The sequence below is a fragment of the Crotalus tigris genome, unplaced genomic scaffold, assembly GCF_016545835.1.
Source record: "Crotalus tigris isolate CLP2741 ecotype Arizona unplaced genomic scaffold, ASM1654583v1 scf7180000018110.176419, whole genome shotgun sequence".
NCBI lineage: Eukaryota > Metazoa > Chordata > Lepidosauria > Squamata > Viperidae > Crotalus > Crotalus tigris.
This window is the reverse complement of record NW_024096830.1, coordinates 3,551-28,140: the sequence shown is the minus strand read 5'-3', so window position 1 is coordinate 28,140 and position 24,590 is coordinate 3,551. Positions and strand designations below refer to the sequence as shown.

The window sequence follows — 24,590 nt, the reverse complement described above, 5'->3', positions numbered from 1 at the left end:
TGAGAGCATAACAGCGGCAAAGAAGTATTGCCCTGCTATATGTATTTCTCTGTTTGTATTTTTTCAAGATATATCTTAGTATGACCCAGTTGCTTCCTTTTATGTTCTCAGTTGCATATACTGTGTCATCTTCTGCTGAAGTCAAAACAAGCAGCCATACCATTTTTATACCAGAATATATCTCCATCTGTTAATGAAAATCTTCCCTAGCCGTTATGTCTCATTCCCTTTTTTTCACAGTCTTTGATGCCAATTAGATTGTGTTATATCACCTTGGGCCTTCTAGATTTATGACTTGTCTCTATTATGTCTCAACTAATTGTTTCCAGATAATGATGCTTACTTCATTTTGTCAGATACTTTGGCCAACTCTTCTGTAAACTTCAGTTTTCAGTTCATTACTGCTTGTGATTTAGTAGGTGCAAGTATGCTATTCTATTTTTGCCACTGTAGCATAGTAATTGATTCCTTCATGTGAACCAATAAATGACTACAGATTTGTTTTAATTGCAGAAGTGCATTGTCCTTTGCTACACAATGTATCACGAACAAATAATTTGTATAGCAGTGATAAGAATTTAAGCCAGGGCACTTTGTCTTCTGCTGGCACATTTTTTCTGTGTGTTTATATATGATCAGTATTGTTTTTCCCCCCAGTTTATTTAATCAGTGGCCATTAACTTTGTCATTGTTTGAATGGGACAGTGATATATTTCTGACACCATATTTCTTTTCCATTTATTAAGTGTTTTTTAACTTGTTTATTATGGCTGAGATCCCATAGGACTGTTTTAGCTCTGCAAAGAATTTGTGTTAGTCCACTGCACTTTTGTTTTACTTTTTGTTGTCTTTGGCAACTGACCTTGTTATTTCCCAAACTAATTTGAAAGCTTGACATACCCAGGAACTGGGTATGTCTAGTCTAGTGAAAAGAAGGATTGGGTGTAATGATAGCAGTATGTTCCAATATTTGAGGGTCTGCCACAAAGATGAGGGGGTCAACCTATTTTCCAAAGCACCAGAAGGCAAGACAAGAAACAATGGATGGGAACTAATCTAGGAGGGAAGCAACCTAGAACTAAAGAGAAAATACGTGTTTCTAGAAGAACAGCATTGCATCTCTGCTCTACAACTGTAGTAATCAATGTTTAGTTCCATTTTTATATTTAAAAACTTACATTATAGTTGCATGGAACTGCTTTTGTCAATGATTTCTTTCAGATTTTGGAAGGAAAAACTGCAGGAAGCTCATAATTATCACTTCATGCACCCCAAATTCCTCTCTGGCTAAGAGAAAAGATTTCAATCCCATTTTTTCTAGTTTTCTCACCTAGTTCCCCTAAAATTGTTTAATCCCCTTTTGCTTTGAAAGTAATGATAGAAAGGTTAACAGATGGAAACATGAGATAGACCTCACTTAATGACTGATCACTTAGCAATTGTTCAAAGTTACAACTAATCCCACAAAACCTACTTATGATCCAGTTCTGGAGTTACTACAGCTGCATAAGCCCTTGCAGTCACACGACTGCATTTCAAGTGCTTGGCAAGAGAATCACCTTTCTGGCTGTTGCGGTGTTTTTCAGTCAGGTTAGGGTTAGGGTTAGGGTTAGGGTTAGGGTTTACATGTTTTTTTTTTCCTGGCTTCTGGTCTTTTTAGCTGGTTTACAGCAAAAACCATGCATAGAAGTATATTGATTTGCTTAATGATCTCTGTGTTTGCTTAACAGCTGCAAAAAAGTTGTAAAATAGGATATTTTACAAAATGCAATATGACATGGGTGCCTCGATTGATGAAAGTCATGATTTACAATGAAAAATGCAGGGTCCATTATGGTCGTAAATAGAGGATTATCTGTAAAGATTTCAATCCTGTGAATCCTTGGAACTGAATATGATGTGCTTTTTTATTAATATGCATAAAAGGTACAATGAAGGATAAACATTTGCAAAACATGTTATTTAATTGGATGGTCATGTTATATCCTGCATTTTGCTTAGCTCTATAAAGCAATGTATTTGTCAATGGGCATCTGTGTACTTTATCAAGAATCTGAATCATAAAGAGGGAAAATATATTTTGATCTATTTGCCCCAAATCCAAGAAACACAGACATAAGAAAACCTCATGAAATGTCCTAAGGTCATGATGATTAGCAAAGTAAGTTTAATTGATTGATTAAAATAGTAATATTACTTTTTATTAAAATTAAATCAAGGGTGGGGTAGAATAAAATAAGCTGCTAAAATGATTCAGAAAATTAAAAGTTAAAACAATATAACAGAGCTGTTGCCACAGATAACTTCACTGTAAGTGGAAGAAGAGAATAACTACATTCAACATACAGAAACCTAAATATAAATCAGTAAAATTGCTTCCTTCACCTTACCTACAAATTTACTTTAACTTACATTTCCTAGAGCAAATTCTTAGAGATTCATTTTTAGAGAGTATCGTTAGTATAAAAGTTTGGTGTAGTAGTTAAGGCATCAGGTTAGAAACCAGGAGACTGGGAGTTCTAGTTCTTTGTTGTTAGGTGCAAAGTCAAGTCCAACCCATCGCGACCCCATGGACAACATTCCTCCAGGCCTTCCTGTCCTCTACCATCTTCTGGAGTCCATTTAAGCTCACACCTACTGCTTCAGTGACTCCATCCAGCCACCGCATTCTCTGTCGTCCCGTTCTTCTATTGCCTTCAATCTTTCCCAGCATTAGACTCTTCTCCAGTGAGTCCTTCCTTCTCATTAGGTGGCCAAAGTACTTGAGTTTCAACTTCAGGATCTGGCCTTCTAAAGAGCAGTCAGGGTTGATCTCCCTTAGACAAAAAGTCAGCTGGGGGACCTTGGGCCAATCACTTTCTCTCAGCCCTAGGAAGGAAGCATGCTGATTTTTTATTAACCCCTCCTCCAAGTGGTTACCTGGAAGGTGGGCAGAATTCCTTGCAATTCTTTCTTTGGTCACAGAGAGTACTTTTTGGATTTGTGGATCAGCTGTTTCCAAGAAGAGAAGACTAAAAATGGAGCTAGATCTAGGAATCCAAGTTAAAAGCCTTCCTGGAGGCAGACAGACTGTTATTTTGTCTGTTGTCAGTTTAGTTTTTCAGTGATGAAAACAAACAAATAAACAAAGGCCTCTTTCCATCTGTTCGCAATTCTATCATCACTCTCAGATTAAAAGGGGATTAAATGGTTTTGAAGGAACTTGGTGGGAAAACTAGAAAAGTGGGATTGAAATCTTTTTCCCTAGCCAGAAAGGAATTCAGGGCCCATGAAGTGATAATTCTGAGCCTCCTGCAGTTTTTCCTTCCAAAATCTGAAAGAAATCAATGACATTTCTATTTTTAATTCCAAACAACTTCAGAGTGAAGCCCTCTTGCTTCACCTACTTTGTCATTGTTATTTATGGCATTTCTCATTGCAACGATCAATCAATCCTAGTTGAAATGGAACATGTGTCTAAACAATTTGGAATTTGCAAACTAAAACTTCATCAGAAAGTCATATTTGCCATTAGCTATGCCATTGACTATATAAATCAGATAAATTTGGGGAATATTAATATATTTTCATGGAGCTTGAAGAAAGCTTTAACATTTGGTTGTATTTAAGCTTTAAATATACTTTCTTCTTTGAAATCTGGCAAAGTATCTCATCCAATAAGGAATTAACAATTTCACTTTAAATGTTACTTTGACCATTTTAGAAGCACTTTTATCTCACCAATGTGCCTTAATTATCAGGAATGATGATGTAAGTCAGGGATGTCAAACTGCCGGTCCGTGGGCCAGTTGCATCATATGGAGGCCACACCCACCCCAGCTCTGGCAATGCAAAAAAAGTCATGATATGTCGCAACAAGTCATGTGACGCAGTGGGTTTGACACCCGTGATGTAGGTTTTCAAACAGAACAGTTAGCCAATTGAAAATAAATAGATTATGCTATCTGCGGTTAATATTCCAGCAACATTACTCTGTATAAAACCACCCCCTTACAAATAGGTTCCAGCTGAATTGACTACATTACAAGGCTCATTTTAATGATAAATATGATTCCAGTCAACAACCATTATTCAAGAAGAGAGAAAATTTCCACATAAATATTCAACTGCCAGCTGTAAAGTTAAGAAAATTCTCATCATAGCCACTGATAATTACATTGGTTGTATTTCATGGAAAAATAGTATGTTGATATTCATTATACATGCTATATATTTTATAGCTCTGTGATGGTTCTGTTCTTCCTTTAGCACAGGGGTCCTCAACCTTGGCAACTTTAAGATGTGTGGACTTCAACTCCCAGCAGAGCTGGCTGAGGAATTCTGGGAGTTGAATCCACACGTCTTAAAGTTGCCAAGGTTGAGGATCCCTGCTTTAGCAGATGTTTCTGATGGTAGCCTGGGAGGAGAAATACATGGCTCAGTTGTGGAGTACCACAAAGACCTGTTCTCTGTCTTTTGCTATGTAGTATCTACATGGAAGCTTTGAGGGAGGTCATCAAGCAGTTCGGAGTTCGGTACCAACTATATGTAGATTATACTCACTTCAACATCATGACTCTAGTCCTGACTCAATGCTTGAATCTTATGAGATCTGGAGGGAGAAGTGAACATCAGGTTGTTGCTTGCATATTGGAGTCCTCTTTCTGCCCTAATGTTTACACTGAATGGAGAGGCACTCAGGAGCAGGTTTGTATGTTGGGGTCCTCTCATGACTTCTGGTAGACCATTAGCTGTAGGCCATGGTTAGGAGACCAAACTTCTGGTCTTTCCTGAGATTAGAAGATTTTATGATACTGGCTCATGCTCATATAGTATCATCACCCATCTAGACACTGTAATACACTCTACATGAGCCTACCTTCAAAAAAAACATCTCAAAACATCACTCAATATAGAACACGGTGGCCCTGAAACTTGTCAGCAGTTATACTAAGAGCATGACCTATTGCAAGGCATGTATTAATTTCCTATTAGCTTCGAGGTGCAATTCCAAGTTTTGGTGTCTGGCTATCTGCAGACGTTGGTCCAGCTATTACCATGGTACATGGAAAAGCAGTTGATCATTCCTCATTCAGGAGATCTATGGGGGCAGGAGATGCTTGATCAGTAGGAGTCAATCTTATCACTAGCTCTTTAGAATGCCTCCTACTTGGTGGTGGCACAGTGGTTAGTATGCAGTATTGCAGATTAATTCTGATGACTGCCAGGAGTTTGATCCTGACCTGTATAAGGTTGACTCAGCCTTCCATCCTTCCGAGGTCAGTAAAATGAGGATCCAAATTGTTGGGGGCAATATGCTGACTCTGTAAACCACTTAGAGAGTGCTGTGAAGTACTATAAAACGGCATATAAGTCTACGTGCTATTGCTATTGCTACTTAAGGTTAAATCTGTTTTTCCCTTGGTCACCTTCTGAAAGATGTTAAAGACCAAGCATTTTTGAAGGACATTGGGATTATAGCAATAACACTTAGACTTATATACTGCTTCACAGTGCTTTACAGCTATCTCTAAGTGGTTTACAGAGTCAGCATATTCCCCCAACAATCTGGGTCCTCATTTACCAACCTCGGAAGGATGGAAGGCTGAGTCAACCTTGAGCCAATAAGAACTGAACTGCTGAACTGCTGGCAGCTGGCAGTCAGCAGAAGTAGCCTGTAGTACTACGTTCTAACCATTGCATCACCACATGTCCTCATTGTTTGAAGTTATGATTTAACTTATGGTATTGTAGTTCTTTTCTGCTTTTATGTGTTTTTGTGTTTTAATTTTATTGTATTAGTAAGCCACCTAGAGTCATGGGTGTATCTCTGTGTGGGTGTAAAAAAAATAATAAACAAATAAACAATAATAATAATAATAATAATAATAATAATAATAATAATAATCCCCCAGTGAGGCACTACCTTGACGTGGTTGTGGGGCTTGTGTACTCTGAGGAAGATGAGAGCTATGCCAGAGGTTCAACCATACTGGACAGGTCTCATCAGAGGAGTCAGACAAAGAGTGTCTCTCCCATAAAAAATATGGTGAGACGTAAATTGCAGAATGCCATACCGGCTCGGACGTCGCCCGGGTTAAAACTAGATATTGGAGTTCCTGGATATCTGGTGAAAAATGGGTTACAGGACTCAGGACTGTTGGCTGAGCAACCAGGGCCAGCAGCTGCAGAACTACTGGAAGAAAAGGTGTTTACCCGTCGCAGATACACAGTGATGGAAAACAAAGAAATAATGATCTGTTACTACAGATCAAGTCCAACAAGAAGAGGATATCTAAAACGAATGCACCAGTTCTGGAAAGAACAACATCCAGAATCAGAAATAACAGAACAGAGACTAGCAGATCAACGCCGATTTATAACACGAAATAAAGTATTCACAGAAACAGAATTGGACGAACTGCAAAGGTTTACCCAGGGCAAAGAAATCAAAGCCTTACCAGAAGTAATTCAGAATGTAGAGGCAAACCAGGGGGAGTTGGCAGTGAAGGAATCTAGCAGAGATATACAACTGTTCTCATTTGGAAACCAGGCACCTCTACCTCAGGAAGAACAAAACCCTCTAACTAAAGAAATAAAAGAATTGAAACAAAGAATAACTGAGCATCTAGAACAGCACAAAAACAACAGAATAAGGCTACCTGCATTGAAGCTTGTTCCAAAGAAACAGCTAGCACAAGCATTAAAAGATGCAAATATTGCAATATCAAGTATAAGCACCAATTCATTGCAAGAAACAAACCAACTAATGTACAGCACAGCTGCAGTTATAACAGAATACCTGGGATGCAAAATCAACAAAGAAGAAAAACAAACAAACAGTGCACCAGAAAAATGGAAGGTTAGACTAGAAAATAAGATCAGCAAGTTAAGATCACATGCAAGCAAGCTAGAACAGATGAAAGAAAAGAAGCTGAAGAACAAGAAGACCAAAGAATACCTAATCAAGAAATACCACTTAGAAACAAGGAAGATCAAGGAAGCACTGGAAATAATAAAGCAACAAATAACAGCTATAGCCAGGAAAATCAGTAGATATGAAGCTCGAATTGCAAACTATAGGCAGAACCTCCAATTTCAATCCAATCAGAAACGTTTCTACCAATCCATCAATGGAGAAACTGCAAGGAATCAGTCAGTACCTGACAAGGAAGAAACAGTGCAGTTCTGGAAGCAGATATGGGATAACCCAAAGAAATACAACAAGGATGCGGCTTGGTTAAAAGAGGTGGATGCAAATAAAACAGAAGTTGAAATGAAAGAACTAGTAATAACAACAAAAATGGTAGAAAAAAGAGCAAAGAAAATCAAAAATTGGTCAGCACCAGGTGAAGATGAACTGCATGGGTTTTGGTTGAAACATCTAACTGTTATACACCCACTCATTGCCAAGCAGTTCAACAATATACTACAAGGAGGAGAAATTGAAAAGTGGCTAACAACTGGGAAAACCTACCTAATAATGAAAAATCCAGCAAAAGGGGCAACACCAGGTAACTACAGGCCAATTACCTGCTTACCAACAACTTTCAAATTACTAACTGGTGTAGTAGCTGATGCAGTGCAACAGCATCTAGTTGAAAACAATCTCTTTCCACCTGAGCAGAAAGGAAACCGCCCCAATAGCAGAGGAACAAAAGATCAACTCCTAATAGACAAAATGATCTTGGAAAACTGCAAGAGAAGGAAGACCAACCTGAATGTTGCATGGATTGACTACAAAAAGGCATTTGACTCTCTGCCACATGATTGGATAATAAAGTGCCTAGAAATAACAGGAGTCAGTAGAAACATCAGAAAATTTGTGCAAAGATCGATGGCACAATGGAAGACACAGTTGCAGATCAATGGTGAGAAGCTGGGAGAGGTTAATATCAAGAGAGGAATATTTCAAGGAGATTCATTATCACCATTACTATTTGTTATTGCACTGTTTCCTCTGTCAACAATACTGAATAACTCAGGACATGGCTATCAAACATCAAAAACATCTGCTAGACTATCCCACCTCCTTTACATGGATGATCTGAAGCTGTATGGAAAAACATCATCTGAAATAGAATCGCTGCTCAACACTGTCCGTATATATAGCCAAGATATTGTAATGGAGTTTGGCTTGGACAAATGTGCCACACTTACTATCAAACAAGGAAAAATAATGAAAACTGAAGGAATCAAGATGCCCACGAAAATAACATTAAGAGTCTGGATGAGGAAGAATACTACAAATACTTGGGTATCCTTCAAGCTGACAACATCAAGCACACTGAAGTCAAGAAAAAGATTAGAGGTGAATACATCAAGAGAGTGAAGAAGATCTTAAAATCCAAACTCAATGGAGGAAATACCATAAAGGCAATCAACACCTGGGCAATCCCAGTCATTAGGTACACAGCTGGAATAGTGGACTGGACTCAAGCAGAACTAAAAGCAATGGATAGGAAGACCAGAAAAATAATGACAATGAATCATGCCCTTCATCCACGCAGTGACATTGATAGACTTTATCTACCAAGGCAAATAGGTGGGCGTGGAATGCTACAAGTACATCAGATGGTTGAAGAAGAAAAAATGGCTTTGGAAGAATATCTGAAGAACAATGATGAAGATGCACTGAAATTAGTATATCAGGAAGGCTTACTAACTACTGGAGAGACCAAACTGGCCTACAAGAAAGACCAAATGAAGAACAGAATAGAGGCATGGGAAGACAAAGCACTACATGGCCAATACATGAAAAAAATAGCTGGGAAAGCAGATAACAATAAAACCTGGCAATGGCTAAGAGCAGGAAAATTGAAGAAAGAGACCGAGGGACTAATTCTGGCTGCACAAGACCAAGCCTTAAGGACAAATGCATACAAAGTCAAAATTGAGAAGACAGCAACAGACAGTAAGTGCCGCCTATGCAAAGAAGCTGAAGAAACAGTGGACCACTTGGTAAGCTGTTGCAAGAAGATTGCACAAACTGATTACAAGCAGCGGCATGACAAAGTAGCAACAATGGTGCATTGGAAGATCTGCAAAAAAATATCATTTGCCTGTAAGCAAAAACTGGTGGGATCATAAAATAGAGAAAGTCATAGAAAATGATAAAATTAAACTGCTCTGGGACTTCAGAATTCAAACAGACAAGCACCTGCAACATAACACCCCAGACTTAACAATTGTCGATAAGAAAGACAAAAAAGTCTGGATAGTGGACGTGGCAGTGCCTGGAGATAGCAGAATAGAAGAGAAAGAACTGGAGAAGATAACAAAATACAAAGACCTACAAATAGAAATAGAAAGACTGTGGCAAAAGCAAGCAAGGGTAGTACCAATAGTAATAGGCTCCTTGGGTGCAATCCCAAAACAACTGGAGCACCACTTGAACACCATTGGCATTGACAAATTCGCTATTAGTCAATTGCAAAAGGCAGCCTTATTAGGAACTGCTTCCATCCTGCGACGATATCTGTAATACCATCAAAACATCCACATCTGCCTATCCCAGGTCCTGGGTAAGGACTCGATAGGTAGACAAAATGCCAAATCCAGTCTGAACATCTGGCTGACTGTGCGATGATCGGTAATAATAATAATAAAGTTGGAAGGGACCTTGGAGGTCATCGAGTCCAACCCCCTGCTCAGGCAGGAAACCCTATACCATTTCGGACAAATGGCTATCCAGTCTCTTCTTAAAAACTTCCAGTGATTCACCGCTTCTGGAGCAGTTGTTGGTTAATTGTTCTAACTGTCAGGAAGTTTCTCCTTAGTTCTAGGTTGCTTCTCTCCTTGATCAGTTTCCATCCATTGCTTCTTGTCCTGCCTTCAGGCCCCTTGGAGAATAACTTGACTCCCTCTTCTTTGTGGCAGCCCCTGAGATATTGGAACACTGCTATCATGTCCCCCCTCGTCCTTCTCTTCATTAAACTAGACATACCCAATTCCAGCAACCTTTCCTTATATGCTTTAGCCTTTAGTTCCCCAGTGCTCCAAGATCTTTGAAAAATATAGTTCAGTGGTTCTGAGATCACATCTGCCAGTTCCTTGAGAACCTTGGGGTGTAATCCATCTGGTCCTGGTGATTTGAACTCGTCTAGGCTGGACAGTTGCTCACTTATCATTTTCTTGCCTATCTTAACTTGTGTTTGTATATTGTTTTTTATGGCACTATTTTTGATAGGTTGGTCCCTTTGTGTAAAGACAGACGCAAAAAACGAGTTAAATAGTTCTGCTTTCTCCCTATTGCTTGTCACCTTCTTGCCACTTTCACCCACTAACGGACCAATCATTTCCTTCACTTTTTTCTTGTTTTTTACATGTTGAAAGAAGTTTTTTGTTATTTTTGACTTTTGTCGCAAGCCTTTGTTCATTATGAGCCTTAGCTTTCCTCACTTCATCTTTGCAGGCTCGGGCTATTTGTTGATATTCTGACTTAGTTATGTGCCCCTCTTTCCACTTTCTATACTTGTCCTTTTTATCTTTCAATTTATCAGAGAGTTCTTTATGCAGCCATGCTGGTTTCTTTTGAGAGCTGTTATTTTTCCTCTTTGTTGGTATTGAGCTAGACTGGGCTTCTATTATCTTGCTTTTCAAAATTTCCCAAGCTTCTTGAGTTGTTTTCCCCTGAAGGATTCTCATCCATGGAATCCTTCCAAAGCCCTCTCTAAGTTTATTGAAATTAGCTCTCTTGAAGTCCAAGACTCTAGTTTGACTATGTTTTATTGCTTGTGCTTCCATAATGTTGAATTCCAATATTGCATGATCGCTACCTCACAAGGTTCCTGTGGCTTCAACACCTTCTATCATTTCATCTCTGTTAGTGAGAATTAGATCCAAAATGGCTAATCCCCTAGTTCCCTTCTCTACTTTTTGGGAGACAAAGTTGTCTGCTCAGTTTGTCAGGATCTGTTTGATCTTCCTCTTGGTGCAGAGTTTGTCTCCCAGTTGATGTCAGAATAGTTAAAGTCCCCCATTACTACGATGATGTGCTTCCTAGATACCTTAGTTAGCTGACTAGCAAAAAGTTCATCTATTTCCTCTGTTTGGTTGGGTGGTCTATAGTACACACCTATGGCAATGTCAGTTTGTAAAGGTATCCCCACCCAATAAAATGTTTAAAAACTGAGATTCCAAAAATTCATTGGCAACAAAAATCTTTCTCACTGTTGTGGATATGGTGGTAGAAAACTGGATGAAAACATGACTATAATACAATAGACAGGGCAGGAATTAGGCAACTATTCAACTTAAAATTTGTCTTTAAGGGTTTTTTTGTTTTTGTTCTTTTTTTGATGTCTCCTTGAATTTACAGAGTGACTATAACTTAATTCTGAGTACAATATTATATCTTGCAACATTTTATCAGAGGTTCCGCTTGAATGCCTCTATTTATCATTAGGTTTTGATGGCAAGTTTCTATTTTCCTGTAAAGCCTTTGAGAGTTGAATAACGTGGAGAATAAGTGGCTGCTTTCTTCTAAAATCTTAACAAAGAAAAGTGTCCCAAGTTTATCATAGAATATGCATGCACATATGCATGATTTAAATAGACTTGTTTGTGAATGAGCTAATTTTCTCCTTTTGTCAGTCATGAACCCAAAGAGAGATTTACAATGGTGAAGGGATAATTCACATTTTGTCCTAAATCTATTGTTCTCAAAATCTAATCTAGGAATTGATGCCAAGGGAAATAAATATTAAATATTCCATCAGTTTCAAAACATATATTTATAGACCTTGTTATAAAATTTATAGAAATTGATTCTAAGCCGAATTTATACATAAGTTCCAAAAACTGGTTTTGCTTGTATTTGTTTCTTGTTTGAATTACTAAATTCATATATATATGACTTTGTATATATATATACAAAAGTTATATTTTATGTTAGTTTGGCCTACTTCTATTTTGGATAGCAATTGCTCAGGTTATTAAATTACCAATAGTCCCTGTTGTTGCTGCTGTTATAAATTAATATCCAGTTGTGTCCAGGAAAGAAAAGTCTCATGAGTTTTTTAAAAAAAATATCCTGCATTTTTTTTTAAAAAAATATGACAAGCTGAAAGCAGTAGCAAAACTGTAAAGAACCAAAATTTGCAATCAGGGAACCAATTAAATAAGGTATTAACTTGCAATCCATGGGTTACTCTGAGCATCACAGGAGCTCACAGGATAAATCAAATAACCCCTCAAAGGGTAGAGGAAAAAAAATCCCTGGAGAAATATATTCAGTTTCAGATATCCATTCCCCACTGATACCTCTGAAGCTCTTTAACATCAGAGCTGTGACTTCAAAAGAGGTTTTAAAAAAAATCAGAAAGCATCAAGGAAAGATTTAGCTCCGTACATTCTTCCCTTTGTAAGACTAAATGAGATGTCTCTTTCATTGGAGGAAATTGTACTTAATGGTTCATAAATCTTTCTGAATGTACATACCATGACTGCCACTAAGACCCATTGATTATGATGCAAGTTCTTAATTTGAGCCAATAGTTCTAGCTAGGCCTTATTCAGCCCGCTGTGGGGTCTTTCATCTGACATGTTTCCTGAGTCAATGGGTCTTTAAGGATCAAAACAAGTGTTCCAATACCTTGCAGGAAAGTGTGATAAAATGCTTTTTTTGTAGGATAAAGAAAGTGTAGACCAGCCTTAATTGTATCTGTTCTGCGTGTAGCATTTCCAGCTAACATATTGCCATGAGGTCAACAAAAGCCCAGTTATGGAGTCCTTGGTGCTCTCTCTGAGTTTGGTTGCTTTCTTGCAAACATTTCCTTACCCAACTAGATAACATCATCAGTGCAATGAAACATCTGGAAGAAAACAACCAAGCTCACAGAGCACCAAGGATGCTACAGTTCAATCCTGGACTATAAATATTCTCTTCTATTAAAAGTTGCTATGCAAGCGGGCTTCCGGTTTTGTTGTTGTGGACACAGGAAGATGGGGCTCCATCTTTCACGTTCGATTTTGCCCCACTGGGGGACCCTTGAAAGGGTCGAAAGTTGCCCCATAGAGGCGACAAGCAAAGAGGGGACCCTCATTGATCTGAGGAAGCCCTCCAAACTGGTGGGGGAAAGACTAGCTACATTCGCGTAGCCAGTCCAAAGCTGCTGACAATGGAAGACAACAAGCACCAACAAGCAATCTTACAGCAATGTGGATGAAACTGGGTGAGACCTGAGTCTCTCTTTATGATTTTAAGACCTCTTCCTGAAAATCTGCCCAAAACATTCCCCAATGAAAGAGGGAAAAGGAATTTCCACCCCATTCCCTCAGAAAAAGAAAAGCAGTGAATTAATTATTTGGGGAAAATGGAGAAACCTACAAGACTAATTTGGAGTTAATATATAATATGCCTGGAAATTTGGGGGTTAAAAGTGCTTTTAAGACCTTTAAAAAAAAATACTTGAAAAGTTTACAATATAAGTTTTGGATTTAAAAACTGAAAAATTGCATTAATGACATCCAGTGGTGAATTATGGCACTACAACTTATTATGCCTAAAAGAAACCTATCTTGAAGCCCAGAATTAGTTAAGACTTTGGCTGGCTGGCTTGGAAGCTTTCATTTTTGAAGATTACAGCTGAGAAAAGAGAATAAACTTGTGGGCTGCTTATTTGTGTGGCAGATGATAAACTGAATTGGCCTGTATGAATTATAAATACAAATACTGACTTTCAGAACTGTATTGTGGAACTATTTTCCTGTAGAAGAAACATATACTATTGCCTGATATGATGGAACATTTTTGATTATAAATCTTGATTGATAAACAACTTTTAATGGTTCTTTCCTCTCCCTGGACAGAAAGGATATATTTCTCATTGGACAGAAAAATTTGAATTTTACTTATATTTGCTTAGGAAAGGTTTAAGAACGGCTAGTTGGTTAGATAATATATAACAGCCACTTACATAAAAATAAAATGGATGTTCCATACTTCGCTTTAAATGGTAAAAAAACATCTGTTCAGCTGTCCACTGCACAGCTGATCAGCACAGAAAACGGCAGGGGATTTGATCCTCACTTGCCTTTCTGCCTTGCTGCTATGGAACTGAGCCCGAGGCAAGCTGCTTGCTGGAGGTGGGGGACTGCTGCTGTGAGCTGGGTGCTCACAATCATCACTCCAGATGCTGGTTACGTGGGGGGGGGTGGGTCCGGTTGGGATCCGCCTATTTAGCACACTGGGAGGTGGTAGCTCTCGGCACTGACTTTGTTTTTGCAATTGCTTTGCTCCTCGTATGCCAAAGTGTGCCTGAATAAACCAAGTTTCCTTTGATCCTGATGTATCTGTTTTCTATTGGGCTCAGGCCTGGGTTTGGGACCTTTGACACCATCCTTAACATCTGTCTCCAGAAGCCTCAGTTTGACATACCACCAAGAAAATACTGATGAACCACAGAAAGAAATTGTTTCCGTGTTGAAATTAATACAAGAAACAATTACTTTAGTTCGTGATGAGATTAAAAATAACTCAAAGGAGATAAAAGAACTATTTTCTAATTTAAATCTATAAACTCAAAATAACTACAGAGAAGGAACCAGCAACCCAGAAAATAGAAGGAAAGCTAGAGAATGCTGACACAAATATTGAGAATCTAAAGGAAGAAACTAATGACCAGACTCAGATAAATGAAGATATAGAAGACCCAACGATAATATTGGAAATAGAAAAGACATTCTACAAACCAAGATTTTAGAACATACTGGAGGATAAGGAAGGAGAGCTGATGGAATGGAAGATAGAGCTGTTAACAGAACAGTGGGGAACTGGAGAAGGAGGGAGCTGTTTAATGAATATCAATGGGTTAGTTCTTCCAAAAATACTTTAACTAAATTGTTTCTCTTGTTTCAAATAATATACATAAAAATAGAGGAAGAATTATTTGATGATCCAAATGCACTGACTTGGAAAGTTAGTTGGCAAAGGAAGAAAGCTAGAGTAAGACTGAAGAAAATAGAAGCTTTGACCTATTAGAGGGAATGTTATATTACTAATTAGATGTTTGAATATGGTTAAGAATAGATTGCTAGAAATAGAAGTATTATTATTACTACATAAATAGGATTTGTAACCAGAATGTCATATCTTGGTATGAAAAGGGAAATAAGAATATGCTAAGAAGTTTGAATACGGAAAACTTTTGGTTACCCAAATATAACTTGTTCTGAAATTATATAGGTAATATCAATAGTGCTAGTCACCAAAGACCCCTTTTTCTTGATTCTTGAGGCCTGATACAAGGGAAATTTAAGAAGTTCATATTTAGTGGGGGGAAGTATCATTGGTAGTGAATGCAGCCATCTATGCTATTTGTGACCACATAGTCACACAACCTCAATTTGTAATGTTTCTGCCAGAAAATAGCATTTACTGTATTTCCAGTTTCTGGCAAAAATGCCCCATAGCAAACTTTGCTTAATAACGACCTCCAAAAATATCATAAAATGGATTGGTTACATGACTTATGACTGTAATGGGCAGGTTCCATTATGTTCTTAAGTTGAGAACTACCTTTATCCTCAAACTTTATAATCTGTTTTAAATAGGGGAAGGACAAGACAAGAATCAGCTCTACAAAAGTCCCCACAAATTCCTTTTGACCTCTGGTATTAACCATAATCAATTTCCTTCTAATTAGCTTGCCAATCCTGAAAATAGCAACACTCAATAAATAGCAGAAGTATGGTCACCCCTAGTCCTCCAAAATAAAAATAAAACCCAGTAGGTTACGTTGCTATCCTGATTATGCAAAAACTTTTAGCAAAGCAATAACAACCTCCTAGTTGCTCTAAAATGCAAGTTTATTATGAGTCTACGATGAAAGAGATGGAGAAGTCAGACGACATTCAAGGAGAAATAAAGGTTTGTATTTACAAATACTTGTCCTCATTCCAGATAATCTACATTAAAGAATATTGACAGCTTCTATATCTGAGTTAATGTGAAGAGACAGATTGCTCTGATCAGACCTCTGCGAAAGGCTTTAGGGTAATAAGAGTCAGTCAGTGGAGCCTTCCAACCTGCTTTGCATCTAAAAAGCCCCCTTGTGAACATTCAGCACAAACTAATTTAATACCCCCAGTGGCCATGTCAGCTGAGGAAAGTAGGGAACCAGACCATTTAAGCCACATGTTTTTCTCTTTAACCCACTTTCTGATTTGGAGCTTTTATCATCAATTCCTTTGCTCCCCCTGTGATTTAAAAATATTTTATATTAATTTCCTCATTCCGGTTTCATGTTCTCATTTTAGGATGCAGGAGAATTGTTGTTATAAATTAACTATTTATGTATGTAAAGCAGTTTATAGAGCAAAACTGAGATTTAGATGATATAGACATAGATAATATAAATATAGATATAGATGAAACAGATATAGATCATAAAGATATAGATGATATTGATATAGATGATAAAGAAAGAGAAAGAAAGAGAGAGAGAAAGAGAGAGAGAAAGAGAGAAAGAAAGAAAGAAAGAGGGAGGGAGGGAGGGAAGGAAGGAAGGAAGGAAGGAAGGAAGGAAGGAAGGAAGGAAGGAAGGAAGGAAGGAAGGAAGGAAGGAAGGAAGGAAGGAAAGGCAGTTTACTAAATATGGCAGACAATGCCACTATTTTTATCAAACACATCTGACTAAATCAGGGCCCTATCTGTATACTAGATTTTTATATTTTATTAATAGGTTCCATCAAAAAAGAGTTGCATGCAACAATAGTAACATTTAGGACATCTAATTTTCATAATTTTGTGTATGCAACCTTTCTAATATACATAGTTTTCTATCCAGAATTTTGTGCACAATTACATAAAAGTAATTTTATGCAATTGCTTGCAAAGTACAGTCTATTTATAAATGTAATTTCTATAAACTATTCACTTCTTTATTTGGGTTCCCTGAATATTGATAGCCACTGCCATCCCTTATTCATTCTTTTCGGGGCTGCAATGGAATCTGTTTGGTGGGAATAATAATTCTGTCTCATGGAAATATATGGCATGTGTCTGTGAGAGAGAGACAAAGAGAGATCTTGAAGTCTAAACAATGTATTGATCAATAATGTATTGATCATACAACACCAATTCTTCTTCTTTATCTCTATTAGCCTATATTCATCTTGATAGCCACACCATATTAATCCTATTCTTAAAAAGTGAGATTGAAGAATGCAGGGTTCATATCTTAATCATGGGATGAAACAGTGAATTTGATGTCATCTCATTTATTTGAAATAAAATTAAAAGTCAGGTTATTTTATCTTATTCATTTCACTTCATATTTTGTAGAACAAAAGATTAGAATTATGAGCCGAGGTGGCGCAGCAGTTAGAGTGCAGCACTGCAGGCCACTTTAGCTGACTGTTCAGCAGGTCAGCGGTTCAGATCTCACCGGCTCAAGGTTGACTCAGCCTTCCATCCTTCCGGGGTAGGTAAAATGAGGACCCAGATTGTTGGGGGCAATGTAAATATATATATACATTGCTTACTGGTGTACACCGCTTAGAGAGTGCTTGCACTTAAAGCGGTATATAAGTCTCATAAATAAATAAATAAATAGATAAACAAAGCAGTAAGTGAATTTGCCAGAAATATAATAGTACAGTAAACAGAAAGGAGGCAAATAAGCATTTTCTGTTGCTATTGTTGAAAAGGAATCACTATCAAGACAGCTCCGCTTGTCAAAATGTAACCCAATAGTAAACCTTATTCTGTGATAGCTTGAAAAATAAGTTGACTCCTAACTGAATCCAAAGAAATTTATTTGACTTATATGTTATTGTGAACTTGCCAGATACCCACCTCTTAAAGTTACTCATGAACTGGAAGCCATTTAATTGCTATTCCATTTTTTTCTCCAATTTTGCAAAGCAGTCTTTCAAATGAAAAATGTCCATATTAAGGGGAAATGCATACAAAAGCTCATACATTGGTAAAACAGCATACCAAAAAGCAATACACTAAAGTAAATATAATGAAAAATGAGAACAAAAGGAAATTGTGCTGAGCATATGTGCAAATCTTTGGGCAGACTTTTTTTTAAAAAAAAAAAAACAGAATTGGATGTAGAAATTGAATGGAATGTACCTACCACCAGAAAAACAACATGTTATTTAAATTTTTTTGTCAGATTTATATCCTGCTATTCCTTCCAGGAGTTCAAGCAATGTACCTACTTTTCCCTCCTTCAATTTTCCTATAACATCTCTGGGCCACTGGCTGGGTTAAGTGATTGAATATCTTTGCACAGGAATGGGAGCTCAGGGGCAGAATATAGCCATTAGCTACCAGGTTTAGCATATCCATCTTTTTTAAATGTCCACAAAGCCTGGAAATTTGCCCATCTGTCAACATCATCATCGATCTCAGCCACCCTCTCCACCTCAAAGGGCAAACTAATGTTTAAAGTTTTCTAACTGTGGCTTTACAGGTTGCACAAACCTAGCCATTTATAAATAAAAGTTTATGAATTACTTGGATATGCATCCAGCCAGATATAGCTTACTCAACAAACCATCTTGATATAAGTCATAGATTAGGGCAATGTGTAGATCAGGTCATTTCCTAGACTATTATAGTTGGTCACACAGTCAGCCAGATGTTTCGAGTGCATTCGGCATTTTTGCCTAACCTATCAAGTATTTCCATGTACCTGGGCTAGACAGTTGTTGTTTGATTGGGGTTAAAGGAATTGTCACAGGTGCCAATAAAGCTCCCATACGCAATTGACTGATGGTTATCTTGTCAATGCCAGTGGTGTTCAAGTGTTTTGAAATTGCACCCTATTACTGTTGTATTACTTTTGCTTTCTTTTGCCACAGTCATTCTGCTTCTGTTTGCAAGTTTGCAAGTCATTATATTTTGTGATTTTCTCCAGTTCTTTCTCTTCTGTTCTGCTGTCTCCAAGTATTGCAATGCTCATTTTCGAGACTATTATTATTCAGGCAAGTTTCTGGGATTGTGTAAAATAGAGACTGAGTCACAGCATGTATTATCCCATTAAGCTATTAGCTTCCCTCTCTGCTTTTTTGCTCTTGCTTCACTTCTAAACTTGGTGATCATCAGTCACACTTTCACAAATCTGAGGTTACAATTGTATTCCACAGAATGGAGTTTGGCAAGGAACGTATGCAGCATGTGTGGATGGAATGAATTCAGTTGTGAACACTTAACGCTCCTGTTATAATTTTTTACTCTCCCCATCCAGCATTTAGTGAACAGCTTGTCTTACCTTTCCATGCCCGAGATTTTCTTTCTTTCCCCTAATTGATTGTTTACAGCACAGACTGGATTTACAAAGAAATTGAAGCACATTTTTCATGACAATCAGGAATTTTTTGTCTAATAATTTTGTTCAACTGCATCCGACAACAGAAATGGGCATTTATTTCCTCTCAATTGGTCTAGGTTTGGTTTGGTTTGGTTTGAAAAAGCTCCTAAGTCTACACAAACAATTTCACCTAAGGCATATGAGCATGTGTCATGATGAATGGATACAGAGAGAGGGGGGGGAGGGAGGGAGGGAGGGAGGGAGGGAGGGAGGGAGGGAGAGAGATCTTGTTATATATGGATGACATAATGATTAGCTTCTATAGAAACATTTTTGCTCATATGAACTTATCTGAATGGCATGTGACTTTCCCAGTTATAGTGGAGTATATATGAAATACTGTTCCTCTGAGGCAGGCTTGTCACACAGATTTAGTACCAAGTGAAATACCTATCCCTCAGGGCCACCAACAAAATGTCGCAGCATTATTCTTTTGTAGTCTGCTGAGCCCTTTTCCATTCCATACCCCCTTCCACCTGTTTTCCCTTTACTTCACCCCATAGTCATTTTTCATTGTATTTAGCAAAACCCGGGGCTTCACCAAGTCCATTTATGCATGACAGGTGCCAGTTTGGCTATTGGTACTTGTCTGTCAGTATCAAAAACTAAGGAAGTTGATTATGATTTTTTCTTTAAAAAAATACTATTTCTACTGGATTTTACACTCACACACTCCCCCCCATCCTCCCCAATATTAAAAGTTTTTAAAAAGGAAGATAAAAACAAATATAAAATAACATGAAATAAGGAAGGAAAACAAAAAGAAAGAGAAAGAGAAAGCTAAAAGTTCAAGAAAATAAAAAAGTAATCCAGCCTTTTGCAAGGTGGCTCATTTTGGTAGTGTAAGGCTTGATCTGGACACGAAACAAACAAATAAATAAATCAGCTTAGTGATGATAGCTGCACCAATGAGGATGGATAAGCTCACCTAGCAGCCTTATGTAGATGTTAAATAAGAAGGAGAGAACATGAACCCTGAAGCATCCCACATAGCAGGGGTTGAGAGAGGGATCTCTCCTCCGTAACCACCAGGGACTGAACTTGGCCTCAGAAAAAGGAGATGAACCATCACAACCATCCACTCACCACAAATCCTCTAAGACAATCCAGAAGAATATCACTGTTGATGGTATCAAAAGCTGCCAAGAGGTCAAAATAGGGTAAGGATGGATGCACAACCCCCACCCCTCCATCCCTCTCTTCCTATAGATAATCTAAAAGCATGACCAATACTGTTTCCATCCCATTCTCAGGCCTAAATCCCAACTGAAAGGGATCTGGATAACCAGACTTTAATGATTTTCTCTGGTTCTTTTTCTTCTATTCTGCTGTCTCCAAATATTGCAATGTCCACTAGGAAGACTTTACAATACTTATTTTCTGCCCAGCTCCCAGCAATTCTGTAGGTAGAGGCTACAATAGTCAAAGCATTTAGAAACAAAGAATAGTTTTTAAAACCCCACAAAAACAGCACATGCCAAAAGAAATCAATGGCCAATAAATCAATAAATAAACTGAAGGGAATGGGAAGGAAGGAAGGAAGGAAGGAAGGAAGGAAGGAAGGAAGGAAGGAAGGAAGGAAGGAAGGAAGGAAGGAAGGAAGAGGCAGGGAGGGAGGGAGGGAAGGAGGGAGGGAGGGAGGGAGGAAGGAAGGAAGGAAGAGGCAGGGAGGGAGGGAAGGAGGGAGGGAGGGAGGAAGGAAGGAAGGAAGGAAAGGAAGGAAGGAAGGAAGGAAGGAAGGAAGGAAGGAAGGAAGGAAGGAAGGAAGGAAGGAAGGAAGGAAGGAAGGAAGGAAGGAAGGAAGGGATATTAGGTATCCTTGCCTAGGTGAAGGTCTGGGTAAAGAGACAAATCTTTAATGCCCTTCAAAAAAAGAAGTAGGGTGGGAACCGCTCAAATTTGGGGGGGAACCACTCACATTTTGAGGGATTTCTAGTTATTGTTTCTAAAAATCTATATTCTAATTTTCAGCTTCTTTCACACTTTTTACTTCTATCCAATATATCCCATTCCCATATCTGATTGATCTTTGGGGCAATGATAGCATCCTTATGCCCAACTAAACCTGGGATGGCCTCAAGAAGATCCATTCTTGTTCTAACATATTCCATAGTTTGGTGATGTGATGATCACTTGTAAAATTCTGCCTCTCTAATTCATTGTTGATATTGTCACAACCTCTATATCAATGATGTCAGGTTAAAAATAAAATATGCATTGATGTGGAATGGGAGGTGATAGCCTATGTGGCTTCCATTTTCAGTAATAACATCACATTTCTTGTGAAGTTTAATTCCACTCTTCAACTTCATTTTAACGATATGCTATGCAGCTATAATCAAGGGAAATCATATAGCCAAAATTCATTTCTATCTTCATGTCATCCTGCCATAGAATATACTATAAATCATCTCTGGACTATATACAATTAATTTTCTCTTCTTTACCCATCTGCTTCTTCTTTTTTACCGTGTTTTTGTTACATTTGTTTTTAAGGTCACTCTCACATTTCATTTGAACAGCTGGTACTTAATATTGAAAGATTGTTGGATGATAAAGTTACACAGTCAGTGAAAGACAGATGTCATTTTAAAAACTCATTATGTTTTACTGTTTGCTAAAACAAGCACATTATGAGCACATTTTTAATAAAAGATTTGTCTGCCGGTTGAGGAATCTGGCTCCTTAAATCAGAAAAGTTTATTTTACCCTCATTTGAAAGACTGGCAAATTCAATTCTTTTTCTTCATACTTAAGGAACGTGGCCAGACTTCACAATTCTATTTACGAAACTTAAAAAGAAATGACACTATGGAAATTACCTTTATTTGAGATCATGTAATATGCCATTTCAGGATAAAAACTTTTTTTATAATTTTCAGGGTAACTGTTCTTCCAGATGGAAGCCTGCAGATTCTGAATGCCTCCAAATCTGATGAGGGGAAATACATATGCCGAGGAGAAAATATATTTGGTTCAGCAGAAATTACAGCTTCAGTATTTGTGAAAGGTGAGATTTAATAGGAATGTGATCTGAGTAGGTTAATAACTAAGTAAACCAGAGTAAACCAGCAAGTAACACCAAGTAAACCAGCAAAAGTCCAGTAAAAGCCAGTTTGGTCTAGTGGTTAAGGCACCAGGCTAAAAAGTGAGAATCTGTGAATTCTGGTTTCACATTAGTCACGAAAGTCAGCTGGGTGACATTGAGCCAGTCACTCTCTCAACAACTTCACAGAGTTGTTGTGAGGAAAATAAGAGGAAGAAGTATGTTGTATATCTTTGCCACCTTGAATTATTTGTAAAAATAATCCGGTGGGATACAAATAAATAAATGAAACTAGCATGCTGGTATTCCAATACTGTACTCTGCTAACTACAGCCCTGGTAGAACAGAAATAAGAATACTGAGATTCTTCTTCCTCTTCTTCTTCTTCTTCTTCTTCTTCTTCTTCTTCTTCTTCTTCTTCTTCTTCTTCTTCTTCTTCTTCTTCTTCTTCTTCTTCTTCTTCTTCTTCTTCTTCTTCCTCCTCCTCCTCCTCTCATCTATCTTCTATCTTCCTGCTTCCTGCTTCCTTCTTTCTTTTTCCTTCTTCTTTCCACCTTCATCCTCAACCACCAATTCCTCCTCCTCCTTTTCGTCTTTCCTCCTCCTCCTCCTCCTCCTCCTCCCCCTCCTCCTCCTTCTCCTCCTCCTCCTCCTCCTCTTCCAGTGGTTTTAAGGATAGTGGGGAAGGGATAGTGAAGGATTTGGACCTCTTGGATCCAAGGTTTCTCTCCTAACCTTGAGTAACTACAATCCCCTTGGAACTAGATTAGAACATGTACATACCAAATCCTTACATCAAGATTGCAACCTATTATCCTCTGCTATGAGTTTGGTGATCCAACATATTTAGCTGGCATCAGGTATGAAAACCATTTTTGACTTACAGTATTGTTCTGAAATAATTATATTATGCAACCGTCCAAAATCCAGACCTGTGCAGATATGTTGGGCCATAATATACCTATTGTTTCTGCTCATTGAAAGCAAGTAGAAGTTGCAGTGCAACACATATACTCTCTTTTTCCCGCCCACCTTCCAAAGAATGGTCACAAAGGAACTACTAATAAGAATAAAATAATTGCATTTTAAAAATTAATTATAAACATAAAGGAAACTTATAAAACATTTAAAAGATATCAGAGGAACAGCAACACACCAGAATTAACACCCAACTCTGCATCCTAAACATTCTACAAATCAAAATTGTGCCTGAATATTTTTTTCTTTTTCTGAACCACAGACACAAAGCATTGGGCTGAGAAAACTGATAAAAGAAAAAGGAAAGGAATGGGTGTGTGTTTGAAAAAAAAAATGCCCCCAAATTACAATTACTACTTAAGGCATCTATGTATGTTTTAGTGATCTTTGTCTCCTCTGCACTTTTATAATGACTGTGAAAAAGACAAACAAAACGAGATGTTCGTGTACAACACGAAGAATCACTGTCTACATTTTCCTGATTTTTCCATCTATTTTGCAAGAGTGTCAATCAGCGCAAGCCCAAACAGTAAAAACAACATTTGCAGGAATATTTCTTAGTTGATGCCATTGATTTGTTTTGTCTCCCAGAACCTACCAGGATAGACCTGTCCCCCAAAAGAACTGAGCTCACGGTGGGAGAAAGCATTGTCCTCAGCTGCAAAGCTTTTCACGACCCCACCTTAGATGTCATCTTTCACTGGAGTCTGAATGGACAGCCTATCGATTTTGAAAAAGAAGGTGGACATTTTGAAAGCATCAGGGCGGTGAGAATCAGTTAAAATCCATTTTCTTTGATGAGTTTAATGGAATGCAACATGCTGAACAAATCTTCAGTGCAAATTTGCAGATATGACTGAATTACAATTAGGAGAAGGATGGATGGATGGATGGATGGATGGATGGATGGATGGATGGATGGATGGAAGGAAGGAAGGAAAGAAGGAAGGAAGGATTCATTTACCAAATTTAATATTTCATTTAAATTAATTGAAGTATAGGATATTTGCTTTAGGCAAAAAAGAAATTGCAGAGAATCCAATCATTTGGCTATTGTTAAAATATTTCTGAGTTAAGACATTAGATACATTGGATCTTTAATTTTATAATTCGTAATTACTGGGAATTCTGGAATTTTTTTTTCTCAATTCATTTTAGAATACCAGAGTAACAAAGCTGATTTCATGTAAATGAGAAACATGTTCTGTCTTTTTCTTTCCTATTTTTCCTTCTCTTCAAAGATGATAACGCTTCAAACC

The 24,590-nt window shown here is 37.8% G+C and overlaps 1 protein-coding gene across 1 annotated transcript in view; it reads left to right on the top strand.

Annotated features, from left to right (window-relative positions):
- LOC120310071 (contactin-5-like) overlaps positions 1–24,212 on the top strand; it is a 166,430-nt gene extending 142,218 nt beyond the window's left edge. Inside the window, exons 10-11 of the mRNA XM_039348030.1 lie at positions 22,190–22,317; positions 23,923–24,212. Coding sequence (XP_039203964.1) covers positions 22,190–22,317; positions 23,923–24,113 — 319 coding nt within the window. The 3' untranslated portion in view covers positions 24,114–24,212. The remainder of the gene's footprint in view (positions 1–22,189; positions 22,318–23,922) is intronic.
- Positions 24,213–24,590: the final 378 nt, after the last annotated feature.